General features: G+C 32.9%; 1 protein-coding gene across 1 annotated transcript in view; it reads right to left on the bottom strand.

Moving 5' to 3' along the window:
• Positions 1-25,213, bottom strand: part of TMEFF2 (transmembrane protein with EGF like and two follistatin like domains 2) — a 280,237-nt gene extending 255,024 nt beyond the window's left edge. Inside the window, exons 1-4 of the mRNA XM_003764055.4 lie at positions 24,556-25,213; positions 22,031-22,140; positions 10,938-11,067; positions 4,686-4,712 (exon numbers count right to left, since the gene is read on the bottom strand). Of these exons, the coding sequence (XP_003764103.1) occupies positions 4,686-4,712; positions 10,938-11,067; positions 22,031-22,140; positions 24,556-24,727 (439 nt within the window). The 5' untranslated portion in view covers positions 24,728-25,213. The remainder of the gene's footprint in view (positions 1-4,685; positions 4,713-10,937; positions 11,068-22,030; positions 22,141-24,555) is intronic.
• Between the last annotated feature and the right edge of the window lie 246 nt (positions 25,214-25,459).

Raw genomic sequence — 25,459 nt, 5'->3', positions numbered from 1 at the left:
TGCAGGCCTCTTGAGCAGCACTGCTGACCCAATAGAGAAAAACAGGGTTAGGCACATTTTTTTTTCCCTTTCTGCTTGAAAGCATCTTCATTTTGGCTAAGGTTGCCAGAACCTTATTCTAGCATTAGGAGGGCAGGGCACTAATTTGTCTCAGTAATGTAAATAAAAATAGAACCTATGGCAAAATTAAATATTTGAAGATGAATTGTTTTACTTTATCTTAGCACATTTGTAGAATAAAAGTTGATTTTTTTGTTGTTGTTTAAGAATGTATTTAGAGTCTCAAGTTTCTGGTTTTTGCTTTTATTTTTGTTTTTCCAAGTACAAATAATTAAATTTTGAACAATTTTGAACAGCTTAAAGCATCTTGTCAATTTTTTGTGTTTTTAGACAAGACTTCATTAGTACCATGGTGGAGAGATGCATTTTGAATTAACTTCCAAAATTAAAACTTCCTAAATGTTTGCTAAGTGATGCATAATATTTAGCTCCTTTCACAATTTAAAACTTTCCTTTTTATTATGGTATTAACAGAGATGAAGTAAAACTTTAAAATTATGGCATTTCAGAGATCATTAAGCTAAACAAAGGACATATCACATAATGTAGCTGTTCATTGTAAAATACTTTATGGAAACTAGCTTTCTAAGTCAGATCTTTGTAATTTCAATTGTCTGGATAATTTAGCCCTTCCCATTCCAAATACTCCTTTTATTTGTACAATATTAGTATACCCAAAGTATTTATATCAAAATTCTGCTGTATCTTTTAGAAAAGTCCTCAATCTTTATTATTTTATAAAATTATATTTACTAAAGCTACTGAGTATTATAACAAATATTTTAATTGTGAATTATTTTTGTTGCAACTATAACCATTCAATGCACATAATAAGTAATCAAGAAATTTCTTTGTGATGATTATTAAAAGGTTAAATACTGATTTCCTTTAATTTTGCTTAGTTAGAGAGTCAACCAATAAAATCTCAGTAAATCCAGAAGCTTTATAATACATGACATAGAGGAAGATCTTCAAAGCTTTGTTCTTTTTAGTACCATTTTGAGAGGTGGGGAGAGGAAAGGGGTGGGGTTATCTTTCAGCCACCCACATAACCCTGGTTTTCAAGAGTAATACTACTTTAATACTAATTTCTACTGCAGTATCTGCTGCCTAAGAAAGCTTGTGGGTGGATAAGATGCTATTATTCTTCCTACACACACACACACACACACACACACACACACCCTTTCTCTCTCTCTCTCTCTTTCTCTCTTTCTTTGTCTCTGTCTCAAACACACACACACACACACACACTCTCTCTCTCTCTCTCTCTCTCTCTCTCTCTCTCTCTCTCTCTCTCTCTTTCCTACTAACAATATAAAATATCCAAACATTCATGTAAATGAAATGCAACTCCTATTCTTCAAAGCATCTTCCAAAATTGTTTGGAATTTACTCCCCTGTTCTGTCATATTTCTTGGTAAAAAACCAACAACTAAAAAAAAAAAACAACAACAACCAACACCTCATATCTGACAATTAATTATAGTTCATTCTAAATGTTTCAGTCAGAACATAAGAGATTATTTGATACAAAATGTTTTGAACCAAACATTTCCTATTTTAATATGTAATAAGACAAGCAGTGCAGTTTATTATTTTCTAAGTGGACAATATGTGTCATCTATGCTAATGAAATTCCATTTTCATCAAAAGGAATGAGCTATCACATTGGGAAACATCAATACATGAGATTTACATGAAACGTCTACAACTCATTATTGCTTCATGCAAATTCTATGCATGCCTGCACATGTTCAGGTAATGTCCTATGTAAACACAATTTTATACAAACACTGATCACAATTTAATAGGCTCCCTTACCCATACAAATAAATAATTTTATATTTTTAAATTCCATAGAGAATTTGCATAGATTGATTAATATGCATTTGACAGAGATTTCACTTTTACATGACAATAAAAAATCCCCCTCAGTTGCAGAGAATTATAAATATTATGTTCTTACAATAGTGGTTTTAACAATTAAGAAAATCACCTAGTCCCATTTTAAATGCTAGAACAATACTCCCCTCCCTTAAAAAAAGCTAAAAAAAAAATGGGAAAAGTCAAATTTGAACCTCAGAATTTTGTGTTTAAATTACAATATTTATCACATGCTAACTTTACCATTTAAACAAAAGCACATCTACCTGTAGCTATTTAACTTGTATTAAAAGTAACAAAGGGCTCAAAACAGCATTGGTTAGCTACATCTGTAAGTATGTGCACAGATACTCCTAAGATACTCCTAATTTTTCCAAAACCCTGTGGGAAAAATGCCTCTTGGCTCAATCAAGAGTATCTAATTTATGAGATAACTATAATAACCCAACAACCTCAACTAATTTAATTATGTTCAATTAACTGAAAGGAACACAATATCACCCAACTGTTTTAATGCCCTACAAACACTGGCCCAATTTAAGAACTGATTAAAAAATACCGTTAAAATATGGATTTGGCACTCCCGATTATTCAATAAAGTGGGCTTCAAGATATGTAAGATTGTATCTTTTTATTTAGCTCATTCTACCCTAGGTTATAATATTCTGGATAGACAGTTTATCACTATCTTGTAATAAAATAATTAAAAAAACACAAGTTTTTCATGCTAAAATAGCACAGATGAGAATGCACACACGTTCATAATACATGTATATAAATTCATACACATTGTATGAAGGTATGCTCTTTACCACTTCTTGCAATGAAATAATACTCTTTATGTTTTCTGTATTTATTCTGTGGTACATTTTTTAAAATTTTGTTTTGGTTCATTCTTCAAATTAGAAATGAAAACAAAGAAACAGGAGAAGAAAAAAAAAGAAACAAGAATTCATAATCACTTATATAAAGTAATATCAGACTGAATGAAACCATAAGCCACCTGCTTCTGATGAGAAAAGAGATGAAAGAAAAAAAGAATAAAAAAATGATTTGAGATATGAACAAATTAAGGAATGCAAAAATAGACAAATGAATTAAGTTCCTATTAAAAAAAACCCCAAATTCTGAATACATTAGAAGTACTAGTAAAATGTTTGATTCACAAGTTTTTTTGTTTAAATGATCCTAGAAAATAATCAGGTTTTGTTGTAGAAATGGTAGAACAGGGCTGACACAATGTACTTGAAATTGAGTTGTCTACACAAGCATCAAACAGCTGGAAAACATACAGAATTTTGCATATAAACAACTTCCACAGGGAACATTTTCTAAATTGATCAATTTCTTAACATTTTAATGGTGAAACACCTAAGAGAAAAAATTTTTTTATGGCTTCATTTGCTTTTCCAGCTCATGTTTTTGAAACCTCAAGGGAAGCTTTCTCAGGAGTGGTATATTAATCAGGGAGCAAAAATCTTTATCTTCTTAAAGATATTGAAAGATTGTGGCCTATAGCATATCATTTGATGTTGAAACTACATTTCATGCTCTAGTAACACTCACTCTTGACTAGAGGACTGTATTATAGCTTTTATGGAAAAACCGTGCATTGTCTTTGATTTCACATAATGAGGTGGTCTACTTCTCTACCTAGCCTACTGCTCAGGTTGCCAACTAAGCCTTAGATTATTTAAGGCAGTTCTGTAGACCTTTCGAATACAATGTGCCAATAGATCTTATCTACTTCACAGATTCACTTTCTAAGCAGCTGTCTAGTCTCCCCATGGTCCTCTTCTACTTGTCTTTTGTCAAACTTGAATTCTGCTTTTAGCTTAAAATTATTTGGAAATCATGCTTTCTGTTGCTATGCAACATAAGGCAGAAATTCATTATCTTGGAAGAATGGTCATGTTCATAGCCACCATATTTTGTTTAAATCAGACACAGTATGATTCACATTTCTTGCTCTTTCTATAAGCTTAATCCTAGTTGCCTTTCATCTGCAAAAATACCTTAAAACAGATTCAATAAATAAAATCTATGTTGAAAAATTCGTATGTCAAATTGAGTTTTAAGTCTTTTTAGCCTAACTTGATTTTATCCTGAATGTTTTTAAAGACACAATAAAGTTTGAAAATAAGTTATGTTTTTGCAATTATGACCAATGTTAGGCCAATTAAAAAAATAAAGATGTGATCTTCCTTTTCATTGATTAAAATTCTGGTTTAAAATGTTTTTATTTTTCACTTCATTTTTCTCATGCAAAATATCCTTTAGTTTCATATTGTGGGTCAAAATATTTTTAGTGAAACTTATTTAAAACTCAGACATTTTGACATGATGGATACCCATCAAAACAGAATGTTTTTTTAAATGATGTTTCAAGAATTTTATCCAAAATTTTCTTAGGTATTATCAATCACTTTTTGGAAATTTATATCAAGAAGCTTATCAATACTGAAAATCTTAGCAGGACTTTACAAATAGAAAGCATACAGACTCTAAAACATATTAATGAACTGGAAATAGTAGATGGAGTTTTTAGAATAGCTTGTAAATAATATAAAATAAATTGCATAAGATAAAAACTTACTTAACTAATGATGTATATAATATTCATCCTTGTCAAATATTCAGATTATTTTTTTATAAATTATAAACAAGAAAAGTATAATATACCCACTTAACAAACATATATGTATAAAATTTCAGACTTATTATAAAACAATTCCTACCTCCATCTCCAGATCCTGATCCTGCATCTGAAAAATAAGGAAATAATGAATAAATATAAAAATGACACTTTTTGCTTATTTTATGTCTATCTTAATAGCTAAAGATATTATATCAATTGAGTAAATTATAGATATCTAATATGATCACTTAATTTTTTAGGAGAATGAACTTGATTTTTCATTTCAAATACCTTAGAAAAAAACTAATTTTTTTGCTCTTATCAAATTTAATATCTCAAAAGTAAAAGTGCATCCAAATTTTAGATTCATCTTACATTTTCTAGGAAAAATCTTCTGTATTTATTTTTAATCGAATCAATTCAGCATTAAATAGAAAATAAAAATTACAGTGAAAAGAGATGCTTGTAACAATCAGTGAGTTTCACAGATGTAACACTCCAAGGAATACAGTAGCATAAACAGTTAATTGACATGCCTATCCTTGTAAATTGGATGCATACAAAGAGAATAGCATTTAAAAATGAATATCTTCATATTAAATTGCTAATACTTTTCACAAATATATAAGTAATTATAGATGATATCTACTGAAGGAACTGAAATCACTCTTTTTTCTTTACGAAATCAATATAATGCTAAGCTCAGTTTTCCCCTTTGTACTAAGAATTGTTTTTTACTGGTTCATCAGGAAGAAATAGTGTCTCTCTACTCTTTTCGCACATATTATAACAAAGAAAAGCTTTTTATCTTTAGGGAGTTATGTTTCCAGGTGCATTCACTAGATAATTGAACCCCATTCTTTGCCCCTTCACACCCCAAGTCAGAAGATTTGGGTTCTGGAGAGAAATGGAACAGTTTTTGTTCTAGCTCTGATATCCTATTTGAGTTAGATATGCCCGAGGCTACAAAGTCATCCCTGCAAAGTGTCTGTCTGTTCCTATGTGAAAAGAAATAAGATATACCTTCCCTCTATGCCTCTCAGCCCTTTTTGTACCTCCCTTTTCATTACAAAAATGTCCTTTTGCCATCCTTCCATTTTGGTAGTAACAAATTAAGGCAACTATTTTGATGTGAACAACCACTTGTCCACTTGTTCCCCTTATGAAGTTGGCACTAGGGAACAGTACTTACCTCAAAGGTCAACTTTGTTATATTTACTTTAGGCTATATTAGAGAATTTGTTTTGTCCTAGGAGGAATGAATAACCTATAGCATATTTTCAAGTTCTGTAATAATAATTAGTCCACATTATATTGATTTTGTGAGTTACTATGAGAATGGGATTCTATTGTACTTAGCTTCAAAATAAATAAGAATATTTGCATTACTATATTTTTAAAAACCATAAGTATATTAAAATAGTAGCTTAATAATATTATATTGGGAGTTTCTAATGCACATGTATGTTTAAAGGGAAAAAGTGAAAAGCAAATCAAAATTTTATATTTAAAGCTAAGTCACCACTGGATTAGAAACCAACTAATAAAGTATTTCCATTTTATAGATAAAGAAACTAAGACTCAAAGGGATGAATGACTTTTCCAATGTTATACATGTGTTAATTAATGGATTTTCAAAACAAGGCTTTTTGACCATCATAGTCAAGTTCTTTCCACTTTTTGTTACAACACTTTTTGTCAAGTAATATATATTTTATATATATGTATATATATTTATGTATATGTACATATAGCGGTATATATATTTATATATATGTATATCAAAATAATATGACTACTTTGTCAGTAATATATATTTTTTAGACATAAAAGACTTCAATGACCCCTCTCATTTCTAGCTTGACACAAATAACAAACATACGGAAGGAGCAAATGAATGCATTGGAGAAAATGATACTGAATGACCACATATCCCTATAAGCCATCCCATTTTGGATGGCTAATCCCACTCAACCATGATAGTTATCCATTGATTGAAGACAATTCAATATTTAACACAAGACTTCTCTTTTCATGCTAAATGTTTTTAGTTTCCTCAACCAATCTTTATATAACAGAAGTTCAAGTCCTTCCATCATCGTAATTACTTTTTTTTCTGAGCATGTCACAGTTTGTCAATGTTCTTTCTAACCCTTCTCATTCAGAATTGTTCATAATACTCCACATGTGATGACCCTAAGACCTTTTTCCTACCCACACTGTTATTTAGTCATATTCAATCAATATGCAATCATGAAATGTTTACTAATTGTCAGGCCCTGTGCTAAGTGCTAGGGATACAAAGAAGGGCAAAAACCAGTTTGTCTTCTGGGAGATCATGCTCCAATGGGGGATGGCAACATGTAAATAAGTAGCTATAACTTTGACTCCTATATGCTTCCTTTATATTAGAGTGTGAATGTATGAATTAGAGTGTAATTAGAGTGTGAAACAGTGTATATTAGAATGTGAATCAGAATATGAAATGTCAGACTTTACTAATAAGATGTTTCTCAATACAAAGACAGATTTCTTTATAAATTTAATATTATGAAATAAATAGAAAGTTCCATCTTCTAGTAATGTATATTTCTCAGGATCACAGGTTGCAGCCTCCATTTGGTGTCAAAGAGAATTAGAAAATAAATGGCAAATTTAAAGAGTTGAGATTGGGATTCCATTTGGATATCAAAAGTCAGAACCCCAATTTATTTACAGTCAGACCTGGTTAATCTAAATCACTTTTGTACCTCCATCATTATTCAGATCAAAAACCCTTCAGATTTATAAGTCAATGGAAGATACATTCTGCAAGACTGATTTACTAATTAAATCTTGTAGAAGTCTAGATGTGTTGATGAGCCAAGGATGGATCGCTCAATTGTGATTAAATTTTCTACTTGACTAAGTGTTTATTTTTATAGTATTATCAATACATCAGGGAACAGGGTATTAAGACTTGAAGAAAGTATGGGAATGAAAATGCATATGCTGATGACAGCTTGAAATTTAGAAAATAGGGAAATAACACTTGCTAGCAAGTATCACTGGCCACATAAAAATCCCAGGACTTGTTTACATGCTCTGTTACCTTTAGATATGTCCCTCTCAATGTCTCTTGCTTTATTTTTTGCTTAGAAGCTGGCAGCAAAGGCCCACTGTCTTTCCTTATTTTTTTTCTACTCCTAATGAATCATCACCCACTTAATTTCTTCTTAGGTATCTTTATTTCTTACCATTCTTTCTCCCAGTATGTCCAGAAAAGTTTTCTAACCTTTCTCAATATGATTGACCCAACTTCCTAACCTTTTGGTTATAGGACCACAGGTCCTTTTGAATCTTTCCAACTGAGGAAGGCCAATGCTTGCTCATAATTCTCTTCTAACTTGCTTTATTACATTCACTCTTCAGTAGTGAGCAACCCTGATGGTTCATAACTAGCAATACTAACTTCATCAAATGAAAACCTAATTCGGACAAATGGTCATCCAGTCATTGCTTAAAATTTCTAGTGATGGGGTCCCCATTAAGTGGCAGCTAGGTAGTACAGTGGGTAGAGTTAGGAAGAACTGAGTTCACATCTGGCCTCAGTTACTGTTGTGTGATCTTGGAAAAGTGATTTTACATTGTTTGCCTCAGTTTCCTCATCTGCAAAATGAGCTAGAGAAGGAAAGGCAAACCATTCCAGTACTGTTACTAAGAAAACCTGAAATGGGGTTACAAAGCTTCAGATGTGAGTGAACAACAGAAACCCAATCACGGTGGCCATTCCACTTTTGTACTCACTCTTTTTTTAAAGACTTGGAATTTTCCTACGAGAAACTTTTCCCAGTTTCCTCTGTTCTTAATCTTATCCCTGAAATTGTATTTATCTTGTACATATTAAATATTTGCTTCTCTGTGTTTATGCTATTTCCTTCCATAGAATGTAAGCTTCTTTACTGTATTATCTTTCTAGCATTTAGACCCACGCTTGGCACATATTAAGTATTAAGTCAATGCTATATTTATATTTATAGGACAAAGCTTACTTCATTTTTGTGCTTGTATCCCTAGTGCTTGGCATAGAACCCAGAACATAAGTTGGTGTTTACTAAATGCTTGCTGAAATGAATTGATTTTGATGCTGTTGACTCATATTAAGTTTTTAAAATGACTAAAACAGCAGATCTCTTTTTAAAGGCAAACTGGTATCTAGCCATGTCATTTCCAACTTGTTTTTGTCAAATGACTTATTTTTTTGTTCCCAAACATAAGAATTGGCATTTAGCCATATTAAAAGGCCTATCACCATCTTTTCAAATCATAACTTTTATCCAGTGTATTTGATCTCTCCCTCTGTTTCACCTACTAATTTGAGAACCACATTTCTCCAAATCATCAACAAAAAATGTTAAATAACAAAAGACCCATAGAGAAATCTCTGCATTGGAAATCTCCCTTCATGTTAATATTTAACCATTAATAAATATACTTTGGATTTTAACAAAAATATTAATCATTTTGCTTTTCAAAATATAACATTCCCAACAAACACTCAAATAACTGCTATGATATACAAAAAAGTATTAATTGCTTAGAAAAAAGTTAAACCATGAAAATATGATGCTAATACTGTACTTGATATGTGACCAGAGTTAACTGACAGGCCACATTGATTTTATTTTTCTTGTTACATTTATTTTTATTTTGTCTATGTACCATTTCATAGAGGTTTCCATATCTCTCTGATCATTATGCTTTGGTTTCATTCATTCATACAGCTTTGAATCTACCTACCTGAATTAGTATTTAGTCTACATTTCTCAATCTTGTACACAAGGATTAAGGACTTAATCAAATTCTTTACTAAGGATCTAGAGTATGTATAGCTATTGTATTCCTCTGAAATACTTTTTAAAGAAGGGAAGTGAAGTTGTTTGTTATGATCTTTTCTTGATAAAGTTCTTCTGCCTTTTAACTATTCCTTTTTTCAATGATTACTAGCCATCCTTTTAAGAAAATACTACAAAAGCTTGCAACAAATGAAAACTGAGAGTACTAGATTAGAATTTGTTGAATCTACTTCCTTTCTCTTCTCCTTTTCTCTCTTTTTTAGTCTTCAGAGGTAAGTTATCTGGGAGATGGGGCCAATCATATTTAGCCAGACCAGTTTCACCTTGATGAATGTTGTTATTATTTTTTTTTTTTTTTGCTAATCTACAGTATTATAGGATCAAAGGGTGCTACAAAAATAATGAGCAGCTTCCTTTGTATTTTCCTTTCTTTGCCACTATGACTACCTTCTACCTTCAACAAATAAACCCAATCCTTATTGTAAAAGTACATGTTATTTTAGATGAGTTTTTCCATAGCAAAAGTCTTTTCTCTGCAGTACTTTTCCTAACACTGATTCTTAGACAAAGCCTGTTTTTTATAGCATTATTATTTTTCTTTGAAAATAGTCAGATCACTCAATCTCTCAGAAAGTAACACAACTCTCCTGAAAGACATGTATTTCCTAATAGTTGCAACAATCAGAGGGCACTGTGGTATATCAAGTAGTTCTTCCCGCCCCATGTACTTTCTTATTGAGTCTTTCATCCTAACTAAAAAAAAAAGTCTACTTCAATTTGAAGATTTCCTTCAACAACAAAGGCTTTCTCATTCTCTTCTTTTAAGTTAACTTTTTTTCCATCTATATCATTGGTCTGCATTAATAAAATGACAACACACAAAAGGACAACAGGAATAGCTTTGGCACATATTAAATCAGATTTCCTATTCATTTTCTTTTCTGTAAACTAGGAACAATATAAGAAAAATAGTTTGTAGCCTTTAAGGTTAACTGAGCCAGGAAAGACAGATGACTTCAGAAATAATGTCTATCACCAATATGTCCTTCAAGAGATTCTACCCCCAAATGAGAATCACATTGTGTGAACTTGAGAAAATAAGCCACACCTTCAATTGAGTCCATATTTAAGAAGCTTCCATGATATGAAAATTTTTGTATTCCATTTCTTTCAGTTGACATAATGCTATTGTTCTAAACAGAAAAGATCTGAAACAATTCCTTTCTGTATGTCTGGCATGTGGCCAGTCCATCCAGGTTTCTAATTATATGTAATTTCTTCTCATCTGTCTGAAGTTCATAAAATGCTGCATAACATATGTATTAAAATACAACTATGACAAATTCTTGCTTCAGCCAGATTTTACACACACACACACACACACAGATTAAAGATGTATGGAGTCATTAACCACAAAGCAAAGCAAAAATATCAATTTCATTTGGAGCTAACATAACTGAAAAACCAAAAATGCACTCTTGACATGCAGTTTTAGGTCACTTTCTGAGTAGACATACCTGCGGCACATGACCCCTCTGATGCCACAAGTATTTCACTCTGTTGTTTGCAGGCTGCCTGTCTCAAGTAGCACTCGTTTTGATAGGTATCCCCATTGGAACCACACACGGGCACGTAGTCACTGTTACACTGAAGAATATTAAAAAAAAAAAAGGTTATAAAGCAATGTGTACTGAAATAAACACAATTTTATACAGACAGTTAAAAAGAAAGACATCTACTACCTTTTACAAGTAAGCAATAACTTTGGGGTGACATTATTGATATCAAATAATTTTAATGTTTTAAGAAACAACTCTTAATTGTAAAAAGAATATCCATTGTTTCAACAATTATTGATTAAGCAAATTCAGGTATTATATCAGGTGATGTAAGAGATCTAAAGAGAAAAAAAAATAGGACATGGTCTCCTGTCCTCATAAAATCTCAGAATACAGGGGGGAATGGGGTGGGAGAAATATGACATATAGAGAAATAATTATCATATAAAATAAAAAAGTGTTATTAGAAAGATACAAACACAGTTTTATGAAAATGTGGATGAGAGAGAGATCAATTCTTAAAAAGTGGATCACAGGATTATAGATTTAAAACTGGGAAGGATTTTGATGACCAGTTATCTAATTTTATACTTCAGATAATCAAGGTTCCATCAAGTGAAGTGATTTGCTCAAAGTCACACAAAGTTAGTGAGTATCTGGAGCAGAACTAGAACCCATATCTTCATTACCTCTTAGAAGGGGTTGCATTTCAGCTGAATTTTAAAAGACGGGTGTCATTTTAACAGCTAGAAATCATCACTAGAAAATAAGATGCATGACTATATGCATATTATTTTTATTATCAAACCAAAACTATTTAGTGATAATGTTTAATTCAGTTAAACTTAATTCAGTAGGAAAAATAATTGATTTAAATCGACCAGTCAATTCAGGCAAGGTGAATGGGAAGAAAGCTTGAAGTAGATATAGATACAAAAAATTAGGTTCATTTTCTAGTCATTTAAAAAGAATCTATTAAATGATTTCTATGTGCCAGTTACTAAGCACTGCACTGGGAATATAAGGAAAGTAAAAAAAAATCATGTGGTGATAAGAGCACTAGATTTGCTTTCAGAAGAACTGTTTGTATTCCAGTTTTGCAACTTCATACATTTTATAATGGATAGAAATGCATTTGGAGGTTATGAGGACATGAATTCAAATCCAGTCTATGATATTTATGGCTAGGTAACCATGAATAAATCACTAAACCTGTGTCATTTTTCCCTTTTCTAAAAATTAGAAACATAATCCTTATAATACTCCTCTCACAGTATTATCATGATGGCAAAAAAGAGTAAGTGCTTTCCAAACATGAAACTATTATGGAAATGAAAATTAAGTAATTATTATTTATAATTATTACATATATACCTCTGTAGGCAGATCATTTCAAATCTCTTCCTTAACCATAAATGAGTTGGATTACATTAGAAGTTCTTCAAATTTTTGTGATATCTATAGTGGTCTAGTGAGGACTATGGACTGAATGAACCCTTCTCAGAATGATGCTTTTAAATGCATGAAACAATAATAAGATTACAAAGGAAGCTGATTATATCTCATTTTTTTTTTTTAGAAATTCATAGATCCCAGATTAAGATCCCTGTTAAATGCTCTCTAAGTCTCTTTCAGTTCTAATCTCATAATTGCTTTTTATCTGCTATAATGCCCAGCTGGGAGAAGGAGGGAGGAAGCGAAGAGGGAGAGACAGAGAGTCAGAGAGAGATGGAGACACACACATTGAGAGAGAGATAGAGACAGAGAAACAGAGACAAAGACAGAGACAGAGAGACAGAGAGACAGACAGAGACAGAGATGGAAAGAGAATTATCTTTCCAAGTTTAAAAATGAAAAGCATTTAGTCAAAATCTGAAAACTTCATTTCAATTTTTTTAGACAATACTAAACATCTTAAGCATTTTTTTATTATAAACTTTATCATCAACAAAGTTAAAGATTTTAAGATTCAAAAAACAGGTAAGAGGATTTTATATAATAGTGAACTTGTATTATGTAACATTTTGTGTGTGTATATATATATATATATTCACACATACACATATACACATGAATATTTAATTTAACAAGATAGTAACAAAACTCATGCTGTCAATAGCTAAACATTTTCCAAGTATTCAAATATTTATTACTGGTGAACTAAAATTTCTGATAATTACATGTTCTACATTTCTTTGTTAAAACATTGTGTAGCCATGATGTAGTCAGTAGACTGCACAATATGATGAAAAAAATGGATACCGGGTGACGAGTTAAAGAGCCCAATTTAGGTGCTTTTCTAGTTGTCCAAACATGAGCATATAACATAACCTCTTTGAGACTCAGTCTCTTCTTCTATAAAATAGCAATAATGAGTCTTGGTATATTTCAAACCATCATAAAAAGTAAGGTATGGCATTTTAAGGAACATGGGATCAATTAAAATCATAACTCAGTATTCCAAATTACTAAATGAATATATTTTGTGAAAAAGAAATATTATCTATTTGCTTATTTAAAAAAAGTCCCAAGGGGCAGCTAGATGGCACAGTGTATAGAGCACTGGCCCTGGAGTCAGGAGAAACTAGTTTCAAATCTGGCCTCAGATAATATTTATTAGCTGTGTGACCCTGGTTATGTCACTTAATTCTGGCTGCTCGACCCCCATTAAAAAAAAAAAGTTTTAATTGTTGTTTGCTTGTTTTTTCTTCTCATTATTTTTTTTCCTTTCTGATCTGATTTTACTTGTGCAGCATAATAAATGTGGAAATATGTTTAAAGAATTGCACATTTAGCCTATATTGAATTACTCACTATCTAAGGGAGAAGGGAGGTGGGGAGAAAAATTTAGAACATAAGGTTTTGCAAGGGTGGATATTGAAACCTTTCTTTGCATGTATTTTGAAAAATAAATAGCTATTATTTAAAAAAAGAAAAAAATCCCCCCCCAAACCTTTTGATAGTAGAAATTAGGCAGCCTATGGGGCATTGTTATCATAAATAATCACACTCAGAGGTATTTGAAATACTTGGCTGTGTCTTATACCTGCTAATTATACCAGGGATGTGATTATCCCATGATTAGAACACTACTGATATGCCTCATTATTTAACTATAACAAATATAATGATCAAGATTATTATTTACATATGAATCCCTGTTTAAACTAAGATGAAATTTTAAAAGAATTTTTAAAATACTCTGAATATTATTTTTACCTTCAAGCATCTGAACATTTAATGCAATGTCAATACACATAATATGTAAAATAAATCAAGAATATACTTATGAGAATTTTTTAATCTGTCCATATAAAGAAAATTAAGACATAATTTCAATTTAGAAAACTTTTATACAAAATTAAGAAATATAAATATGCACAATAACTGGGTTGAGGGATCATTTGGACCAAAATGATATTTCTCCTTATAGTATATTTCTTTGATAATTAGGATTCATAATCAAAATTTTGCTGTGGTAACTCTTATTCAGTGTGATAAGAAAGCTAGATATCTCAGTAGATAGAACCCTGAGTTTGGAGTCAGGAAGACTTGAATTTATATATGGTCTCAGATATGTACAACCATTTCTGTGATCCTGGAAAGTCACTTTAACCATTTTTATCTGAACTAGGTATAACAATAGCACCTACTTCCCTAGTTTGTTGTGTGAATAGTTAGCATGATGTCTGATAAATAGAAGGTTTTTAAAAAAGTTTTCTTCCTTCCTCTGTCCCTCCCTCCCTTCCTCTCTCCTCCCTTCTTCTCTCCTCCTTTCCTCTCTTCTTCCTCTCTTCCTTCCTTCCTCCCTCCCTTCCTGCCTCCCTCCCTCTCTCCTTTCCTTCTTTCCTTCTTTCCTTCCTTCCTTCCTTCCTTCCTTCCTTCCTTCCTTCCTTCCTTCCTTCCTTCTTATTTCCTTCCTTCCTTCCTTCCTTCCTTCCTTCCTTCCTTCCTTCCTTCCTTCCTTCCTTCTTATTTCCTTCCTTCCTTCCTTCCTTCCTTCCTTCCTTCCTTCCTTCCTTCCTTCCTTCCTTCCTTCCTTCCTTCCTTCCTTCTTTCCTTCTTTCCTTCCTTCCTTCCTTCCTTCCTTCCTTCCTTCCTTCCTTCCTTCCTTCCTTCCTTCTTTATTTCCTTTCTTCCTTCCTTCCTTCCTTCCTTCCTGCTTGTCTGCTTCCTTACTTACCTATCATCTTTCCTTCATGTAAAGAATTTGCTGCTCTGCAATATAGAATTTCAGAGTAACTCCCCAAAGAAATTCATAGGAAGGTTCAACTAATATAACAGCTAACTTTTAAGGTAGTAAAATATCTTTCTCCTATGATATCTGGCCATGTAAATTAAAATAGAAATAAATTTTTTTCTTTTTAAGTTACAATCTATTTATTATAATACATCCTCTAAAAGATATCTTCTTTCATTGTGTTTACACTGACAATCAGAATTTGTTTGGTTCTATATTTAGGTTTATAAATTGTTATAAACCAGGTTTATTGAAGGAAAAGGCCAAATAGAAAAAATAATTATTTTTGTATAATCCTACCATTATTATATCTGTTTCAGATCTGATACTATTAAGGCTTTATGTAAGAGAAAGCACAGTGATAAACTATTCTACCTGTTTTATATGTGGCCCTGAACTCTTTGAAGGATTAAGAATATTGGAAAGCATCTCTCCTATATTCCTATCTTTTAACTCTTCCTTTTTCTTAATTTAGAAAAAAGAATTATATTATAATAAAGGTCACAGAGCCAGAGGAAAAGAAGTAGTCTGCATCTGAATGTGTATGTGAAGTTTTAAATGCCATATTCTAGTAGCAATCTTGCTAAACTGGAGATTATACAGAGAATGGTGATCAAGGCCTTGATGATGAAGGGTCTTGAGATCATGCTATATAAAAAATCTTACTAAGCTACAAAAGAAAAGATTTTGGGAGGGTTGTGAGGAAGAGTAGTAGTCATCAATTTTTTCCCCCCAAAGGTTGTCATGTGATAGAGGAAATGAATTTGGTCTACATGGAGACAAAGGGCAGAGCTAGATTTCAAATAATAAGGCAATAAATTTAATCTATACATAAAGAAAAAAAAGTTGATTTTTTTTCAAAAGTTGAATGAATTGCCCCTGGATGGGCAATGCATTTTTTAAGGTCTTCAAGAAGAGGCTGGATGATTATTTATCAGGGATGGTATACAGCAGTTCAATCAGGCACAAGTTGGCAATTGTGGCTACTAATGTCCCTTTAAATTCCTATATTATATAATACTATAAGAAAGCCAGGCATGCACATGAGTTTTCTGATTCCAAAGCTAGGAAGAAACTTAAGAAAGAGAGGCAATAGATGATCACTAGGAGTTAAATAGCACCCTATGAATCTCACAGTGGCAAATGAGTTTGGAGTGGGAGAGATAGGGAGGAGACAGCAACAGAATGGATGGAGCTGCTCTTATTCATGTATAGTTCTTAATCTCCAAGTCTGAATATAATATTTTATCAAATAGATTTTTGAGACAATATTTGTATTATAGATGACCTATAATTCCATGGTTGACTTTTCCTACCAATTTCAATAGATTGAACTAAAGTAGAACTTATGTAGGGGAAGGGTTATTTATCCTTTTCTAAGTTCTGGAGCACAACATCCAGGTAAATAGATAAAACACCGTATGAGTGTTTTTGAGTAATAAAAGCCAAATATGAGTTGTGTTAAAAGCCCATGCTGCCAAGTTCCTTGAGAAGACAAAAGAAAGATTTGTATGGAGAAGAAAGAAATTTGGAGTAGATTATTATCACAATATTTTTTTGCACTTAATAATTCACTTCATTTATATGAGTATCAGAAAGAAGGATCATGGGTCAAACATCTGAGGTAGAAGACTGGGTAGACCTTGTTTCTTTTTATTGATTAAATTTAACATTTAGAATTGTAGAGATTTCAGTGCCTAAAGCAGGGGTTATTAACTTGGGATTAATAACAAATCCCTTAATGGTCAGTGAATATTTTTCTGGGAGACTGTGAATTTTTAACATTTAAAGAATTATTTCAATATCGTTGATTTCCCTTTTAAATCATACATATTTTCTTTGATATATTTAAGACATTTTTTTAAAAGAAGGACTACAAATTGTCAAAGGGGCCCATGACACACAAAAATATTAAGAAGTCATGACCTAAAGAGATCTTAAAGGTCATATAGTGAAACATTATCATTTTTACAGATGAGGAAACAGAGACCCAGAGAACTACAATTACTTTCTCAAAAACGCAAAAGGAGTGGGTGGCAAAGGTAGACCTAAAAATCCTAAAATCCTAATTCTTATTTCAATCATATCATGCTGTCCTGAAAATATGTGACCTTGAATAAATTGCTTAACAATTAAGTATTTCACAACTGTGTGCCCTCAGTTTCTCTTTTTAAAATGGGGAGACTTCCACTTATTAATTTCTCAAGGAAATTTTAGAAATTAATGGTCATGTTTTCCAACTCTTTGAAAATCTTAAGTGAATACATTTCTCTTTAATGGGGTTTACTTTAAATAGCACACTTATATATCATATAGTTACTTTTGAAATATAATTCTTTAAAGAAAAACCATCCCAAAAAGAAGAAAAAAAGATTGGTATGAATTTTTCCCACTTATAAACAGCATAGTTGTTATTATTAAATATGTCAAAATTACTTGAAGAGTTTCTTTCCTTAACCCTGTGAATTTACTCAAAGTCTTTTGAAATCAAATACAACTTTCTTAGAATGTTTTTTATCAACTGTCTGCTAGATTTTTCCTTATTCAATTTCCCTAATTATTACTTTAATAGGTGAAAGTAGAGGAAGCAAAGTCAAGAAAGGAAGAATAAATTAAATGACTTCCAAACATGGTGGCATTTGTTCTTCTTCAAATAAAAACGTAATGTGCATAGGAGAGAGACATTTTAAATGGGTTATTGTTCATATAGTTAGACAAGGATTCTTTCAGTTTCTTTTTCCAAATGATTAATATTTGTTAAAATTGACTATTTAGATAAGGTACTCAGCGAGTTTTATATATTCCAGGATCTTATATCTCTCAGGTGTCAAAAAGTCAAATAAATAATGACTTAGTGTGTTCCTACTATGTTTCTATTCCAGTGAAGGAAGCAGGGAAAATTCTGCTTGGCCCTTGCATCCTGTCATCTTACATTTTGAATTTATTAATTCCTTGAGCATTTAAACAAAATGACACAATTCTGCCAAGATTATCAGAAAAGCCCGCCCTTTCAATGTGAAATAGTATATGGAACTCAAACATAGGTTGTTGAATGGAAATATTTAGCGTCGTAAGTTGTGGAAATATTTAAATTAACTTCAAATCAAATGACAGTTGAGAGGATAATTTCTACTCTGACAGCATCAAAGAAGGATAGAGTTATATGCTTAGTGACAATTGTGGGTAAACATGATGTGTGTGCAGTTGATGATGCTAGTTTTTTTCCCCCTATAAACTATATTTCTAATATGAGACTGACCAGTGTGTTCAGTCATTGTTCAATCATGTTCAACTTTTTGCGTACCATTCAGTCTTTTTTTGGCAAAGATACTAGAGTGGTTTGCCATTTTTTTCTCTAGCTTATTTTACAGGTAATGAAACTGAGGTAAACAAGATTAAGTGACTTGTCTAGGGTCACACAGCTAGTAAGTATCTGAAGCCAGATTTAAACTCAAGAATCTTTTTGACTCCAGGTCTGGCCCTCTCTCCAGGGTACTGCTTAGCAGCCTTAAAGAAAAATAAATATTATATTCAAAACTTCTCTGCATTTGCACTAAGACACTTCAAATTGCATTTTAAATGCAAGGTTATCAGCTTTAGTAAATTATATAGAAGTTATATAGTAAGGTTCTATCTTCTCATTAAAAATAATTTTATTGTTTTTATTTTATTAAAATTTTTTATTTAACTGGCATAGGGAGCTCTCTATTAAAGAACCTTCCTCTAAGTAATTTATTCAGTCATCTAGGCAGTCTGTGTTAGAGACAGAATCTGAACCCAGGTCTTACTGGCTTAGTTTTGAGGAAACTCTCTATCCACTATCCTATGTAACTTCCCTTTAAATTGCTTTAGTTATTCAAATTATTTTTGAGACCTAATTTTCAATCAGAAATGTTGAGCTTGTTTTGATAATGAAATGGAATATGTATTTATTAAGTATTTAGCTAAATGCCAGGCATTAAGCTATAAGTGAGTTGAAGATTCCAATGAAATATGTCCACAATAATGCTTTGAGCAGGATATTCTTTTTGTACTTATTCAATTGATTTTTCTTTGAAATCTTTCTTCTGGTCAGTAATATTATAGTAATTATCCTATTAGAAAGAAAGATTTGTACTCATATTAAAAACAAACAAACAAAAACTAACTAGGGGAAAATTATAACCATAACAACCAGGTCTCAGAGGAATGATGAAAGAAAACAAGCATGTATTAAAGGCCTACTATGTGCCAGTCATTGTACTAAGCCCCTTACAAATATTATTTCATTTGTTCCTCTCAACAGTCGTAGAAGATAGGTACTATTATTATTCCCATTTTGCAATTGAGGAAATTGAGGCAGATAGATATTAAATCATTTGTTCAGCTTCATAAAGCTACTAAGTATAAAAATTGGCTAGCCAGAAGTTTTAAATAGTATATTGGAAAATAAATTTTTATCCCTTTACTCTGGATGATAGAGTAGGAACAAACAAACATAAATTAATTACATCCAAGAGAAGTCTTAAGATAATAAAAATGAATAGATAACAATGGAATTTGAAACTACACAAGCATAGCTTAAAATACCTCTCATCTTATCTGTATGAAGCATTTTAATCTTGATCACTATATTACTTTTGCCATGCTATAATACTAGCTTGGGGCTGGATCTATATTTTCACCTCCAGAGCTGTTTGCTCTTTTCAGAATGACCTCTGAACATAACACAAGCAATAAATAGAATTCCATAACATGAAGAAAACTTGAAATAATACAAGCACCAAAAGATGTCAAATTAGATTTTGATTATAAATTCAATTTTATCAAACAAAAGTAAATCTTTCTCCCAATTACATTAAATTAGGAACAAAAATGATGGAATGACCGATAGTTATAAAACAATACAAAAAACGAACCTAAGCTCCTATCTGTTTTATTTAAATCCCTTAATTAACATTTATACTAGCTCATTAAATATTATTCTCAGCAACATAGTTTACATTCACATGACCTCCCTAGAATGAAGAACTATTCTACATTCTATTTTATTAAAGCTTATCCATTTATAGATTCCCTAGATGCTTTCTTTCTTCAGATAAAGAACTCTGACTATAAAGTATGTTAGTCCAGATTCATTTTCTACAGCTGATTAGCCAACTCTTAATTATCTATGACTGCCACAGGATCAAAATATGAGTACCCCAAACTGAAAGGGAGAAAAAAAGGATAAAGCCACTTCCTAGCCATTGACTTTTTCAAAGTTTTTAAAATAAATTAACTTATTCTGGGATGTTAGAAAAGGAAAAACTCTCTCTCCTCATGTAGATTATTGAAAGAAACTAAGTATGTGGTATTGACTGGTATGATATCTCAGGGATATATGCATTATATGCAGCCACTTATTGATGACCAATATTATTATTGATTTCTCTTCTGCTATATTATTGTCTAAATGTCACTGGTCTGGTTTCAACAGTACTTGCCCACCAGGAGGTGGTGCACTTTGCAAATATCAATAGTTATATTGTGCACTTTTTTTGGGGAAAAAAAGCTTTTAGCCTATTTGAATGTCATTTTGATTGCAATTAAGTATGCAATCTCTTAATGTTTCTTAAATATAAAATGAATTAAATTAGAAAACACTTTGCTTCAGCAATCGCAATATTAGACAGTCTGTTGTCTAGTATTAAGAAAGCTAAACTAAGTTTTTGTTCTAAATATGGTTTATCTGACACTCTTACTATCCTTCAGGAAGTACTCACTTTCCTCATCTAAAAAATGAGGAAGTTGAGCTAAAGTAGGGTTTGGGTACCTTCTATAATGTTATGATGTTCTATGAATTTGTATTTAATACCTTTTAAGTTCTTGATTTTTCTCTTTTCAAGTTATTTTTATTTTATTTTTTCATTTTTTACAACCTTGGAAGTTTTTTTAAACTTTAATTCATCTATTTGTGCTTATGTCATGGCAAGTTCGAGGGCAGCTTTTGAGTTTGTTAAAATATCAGAGTTCCTTAAAAAAAAAAAGCAGGGTTGTTTAAGTGATAGCAGTCTGTCTGTCTATCTATCCATCTATCTATCTACTTACTGCTTGAACTTATGTGTACATCTAAATATATGTATACATACATATATACATGTAAACATAAAAATCTTAATAGCAAAATTAGATAGTATAATTTATATGGACACCAAAAATTGGAAAATTATTGCAAACACCACTAAGAATTTAGTGTATCCAATCTTTCAACATTTTGACTTGGAGCATTAGGCAAAGTACAGCTCTTTTCTCTTGGGAAATCCGCGCTCTTTTAGATTCCCTGTAGTTAGCATTAATTGAATGAAAATCTACGTATCAAAAGATTAAAACATTTTAGAAAGTTTCTGATAAGGGACAATTTGTTATAATTATTCTTCAAAAACAGAATGCTTAATAAATTGTTAAAAGCACTTTTTAAGAAATATTGAAAGCAAATTGACTACCACCAGATGAAAGATCTGGGACAATGAAAGCTGAAGACATTAAGCCATTTTGGGATCACATAAGACTAGGTAAAAAGGTACAGAAGCTTAATTTTGCTTTAATATCATAGGAGCAAAAGCCGAATCTTTGTTTCTAAAAGGACATTTATATCTCCAACAATTGCATTTACCCCTCTAGAGACTTATATCTTCTTGACATCAGCTGGCTCTCCTCCTAGCTTTTCTACTTGTGCCAAATTTCCCCCTAATATGTAGAATTATAATTTGCCAAGTACTAGGTTGTAAAAGAAGAGCTCTACTTTGAATTACATTGATGAATTAAAGAATGAAAATACCAGATTTCTTACCTTGAACTGACAGACACAAGTCACACTGTCTCCGATTCTTAAACACTCCCCATCAAATTTACAGGTATTGGTGTCACAAAGAAAGAGATCATTTTCTCTGTCATCATAACCTCAAATTTAAAGAGAACAACATTCAAATTCAGGCATGAGAAAAATACTGTGATAACTTTTTAAATAATAAAAATGTCATTTTTAAGGCTTTAAAAAAGTTCCTGCCCCACCTCCACCACTGGCATAAAACATACAAAGGCTATCTACCATACAAAAATTTGACTTCAATCATTAATATTATTTTCTTTCTATATTCTATTTCTCTTTATTTATCTACTTTGGTGTCCAATTATATTTTTGGGCTGGAAGAGCAGAGAAGATAGAAAAATCATACTTATTCCTTTGCCCTATCATTTCTAAATTAAGTAGACTTAAAAGTCTACAGTTTTAGTGAAGGTTAGTCTTTTGATTCAAGGTCTTAAACAACTCTTTCTTTGGAATTCCTCCAGACAATGAGGAAACAAAGCCCCAATAATAAAGATAAACAGGCACAGTGTTTTCTGTGATGGTCTGTCTCATTCAAATGAAGATTGATTACCTCTAAGTTAACAGGAGAGGTGCCAGGTTCTTCACAAGCTGCTGAGAAAACCAGCTCCTTCTCTTTAGTTCCTATAGACATACTAACTGATCTGGCTAAAGATGCAGGTCTTGATTGCCAACACCAATTCGTATTTAAGCTAGTTATTATTCCATCTCAACATTATAGTTAGACATTAAACAAAACAATTATATTAGGTTTCAGATGCATTAAGAGTGAAGCCCATTGATTTTTTTTAAGGTTGTTTAGTGCTCCTATAATGTTATGGATTAAAAGTGAAAAGGCAAGTGCATAATGGAACTTATTCTTTGAAGAATTACAATTAGATATATCTAATACAAAGAGAAGTTAAAGGGAATATTTCCAAGATTTGTTCAAATGCTTTATTTAGACATTGATAAAATAGCACAAAGGCATGGCTTGCTGACCCAAATGTCAGACCTCAGTAAAGGTCAAATTTACTTTATGAATGGTAAATTATCATGAAAATCTTATTCTTTTTTTAGATGGTTTTTACATCAGTAATAACTAACTATCCTCAATTCTTTCAGACTCTAGGTTTCAGTTACTAATCTTCTCTCAGCTGTTGACATATAACTACTAAAGCCAAATTCAGCTAGGAACAGGACTTTACTAAGATATAAAGGCATAGTTACACTTAATGTTTATATGAAAATTAAAATATGCATATATTAAAATGAAATACAATTAAGCATTCAAAAAATGTACATATAGTAAAGCATTGGATTTACAATGTCTTTGAAATAACATGATAAGATGTATAATAATGCTGGAATCCTTAAAGTATAAAGCAGGTTTATGAGTGTAGTAACTTCTAATCCTAGCCTTTTCCTTACGTAATTTGTAACTATCATTAGGAATTTAGTGTAAAAAGGAGGAAAGGAACATAATTAAACCCCAACTAACCAACTGAAGTACCAGCACAAGGATGATTCTTTTGGGGTCTTGCTCTCTGCCTTACTTGTAGTATTCATTCCTTGCATATCTCTCTCTCTCTCTCTCTCTCTCTCTCTCTCTCTCTCTCTCTCTCTCTCTTTCTCTCTCTGTCTCTCTCTTTCTCTCTCTCTTCTCTCTCTGTCTCTCTCTCTCTCTCTCTCTCTCTCTCTCTCTCTCTCTCTCTCTCAAATACAAGTCTAAGAGACACACAGTATATTTATTCTCTTAACTTCCCTCTGGCACCTACAGGTTTCTGACTATGTGTGTGTGTAAAAAAAAAAAATATATATATATATATAATATAAAATGTTATATATATATATCTCTCCATCTTTTGGCTAGAAAACTAAATCTTAAGCCAAGCCAAAAAAGTGGGGGTGGGGGTGGGGGTAGAGGGAGGTGAAAGGGTGATAAGGAAATCTTTACTCAAAATCTTTTCTGATCATCAGGTAGTGGGTCCTAGACCACAGACCAACACATCCTATTTGCACTTTTGCAAGGGATCAGCGGTTCTCAGTCACAGGATGATTTATTACTGTCTCTCTCCCAAAGTTATTTGACTGATCTTCTAGCCTTACTTTTTTCATGATGGAAAAGGGGCAGTGTAAGTATGACAATAAAATTGTGCTGTTTTCCGTGAATACACAAAATATCTCGTCGGCTTCTCTGAAAAGACTGATCAATTCAAACTGAAGTGTTGGGCTGACAAGACTCGTTCACATATCGAACACTTTCTGTCCTCCTCATCAAACACTCTCTCATGTACCCTTTAAAATTTAACAAAAGCTAGATGTGCTATCCGTAGTGCGAAGCAGCGAGCTATAGGGGTTTGAAAAGATGGAAGGAAAGAGTAAAGGAATGGGTGAGTGGAGAAACACGAATGTTGAAGATGACTTTTAACCCTCCCCCCCTTCCCCAACCCCTTACCGCACCTTTTCTACTAAAGATATGGTTTGAGGGTATTTGGTTTGTAGCTTACCAGAACAGTTCCAACCGGTAGGCGTTTGACAGTCACTTAAGGAGGTAGGGAAAGCTGCAAGTTTCACGGGCCGGGCAATGATGAGTAACATCACTGGTAGCAGCAGCAGCCAGCAAAAGCCATCGCAAAGTGTCCAGCTGCTACACTGCCGCGGGGATTCCCAGAGCACCATGACTAGTTCACTCAACTCTGCAGCTGCAAAAAGGCTCTCCCCAAAACCAAAGGATCGCTGGGTCCGGGAACTGAGCTACTGAGCATCCCGGGGCCCCAGGCAACAGCAGCGGCTAGAGCAACGACGGCGGCAACAGCAGCAGCACCCGGCGTGAAAGCAGCCAAGCCCTCGCATGATCCTGAGAGTTTCAGCAACATCCAGTGACCCAGCTCAGCCCAGGGCGCGAGAGGGTCGTCCGTAGAGGTGCAGCAAAGATGCAAGCAGCCACTGCCATAGGACTCCGCTCTCGGGAAAAAAGAAGGAAGCTGGATACAGGACAACGGGAAGAAGGAGAGAGAAAGGCTGGAGAAGAGAGCAAGAGCTAGAAGGGGCTAAGGAGAGAGTCAGTCACCGCGCTCCGCAGCCCAGCAACCACCTCTCCCGTTCTGCCGCCCGCATCCCTCTGGCGTGGGGGAAGCAGCAGGTCCTCAGCCCGCCTGGGATCACGTGGGAGGAGGCAACCAGCCCCTGATTGGCGAAGCGGGATGCAGGTCCCGGGAGGGAGGGGTCGGCTGGGAGGTGGAGTGAAGGAGGAGGAGGAAGAAGAGGAGGAGGACGAAGAAGAGGAGGAAGAGGAGGAGGAGGAGGAGGAGGAGGCAGCAGCGGCGGCAGATGCTACAGATTGACTTGTGGGGTGCTGGCTGGCAGGTTACGAAACCTAGGACTTTACCCAAGCAAGATCTCGTGGTGCTT

This window comes from Sarcophilus harrisii, chromosome 3 (genome assembly GCF_902635505.1).
Source record: "Sarcophilus harrisii chromosome 3, mSarHar1.11, whole genome shotgun sequence".
Lineage (NCBI taxonomy): Eukaryota > Metazoa > Chordata > Mammalia > Dasyuromorphia > Dasyuridae > Sarcophilus > Sarcophilus harrisii.
This window is presented reverse-complemented; position numbering and strand designations above follow the sequence as displayed.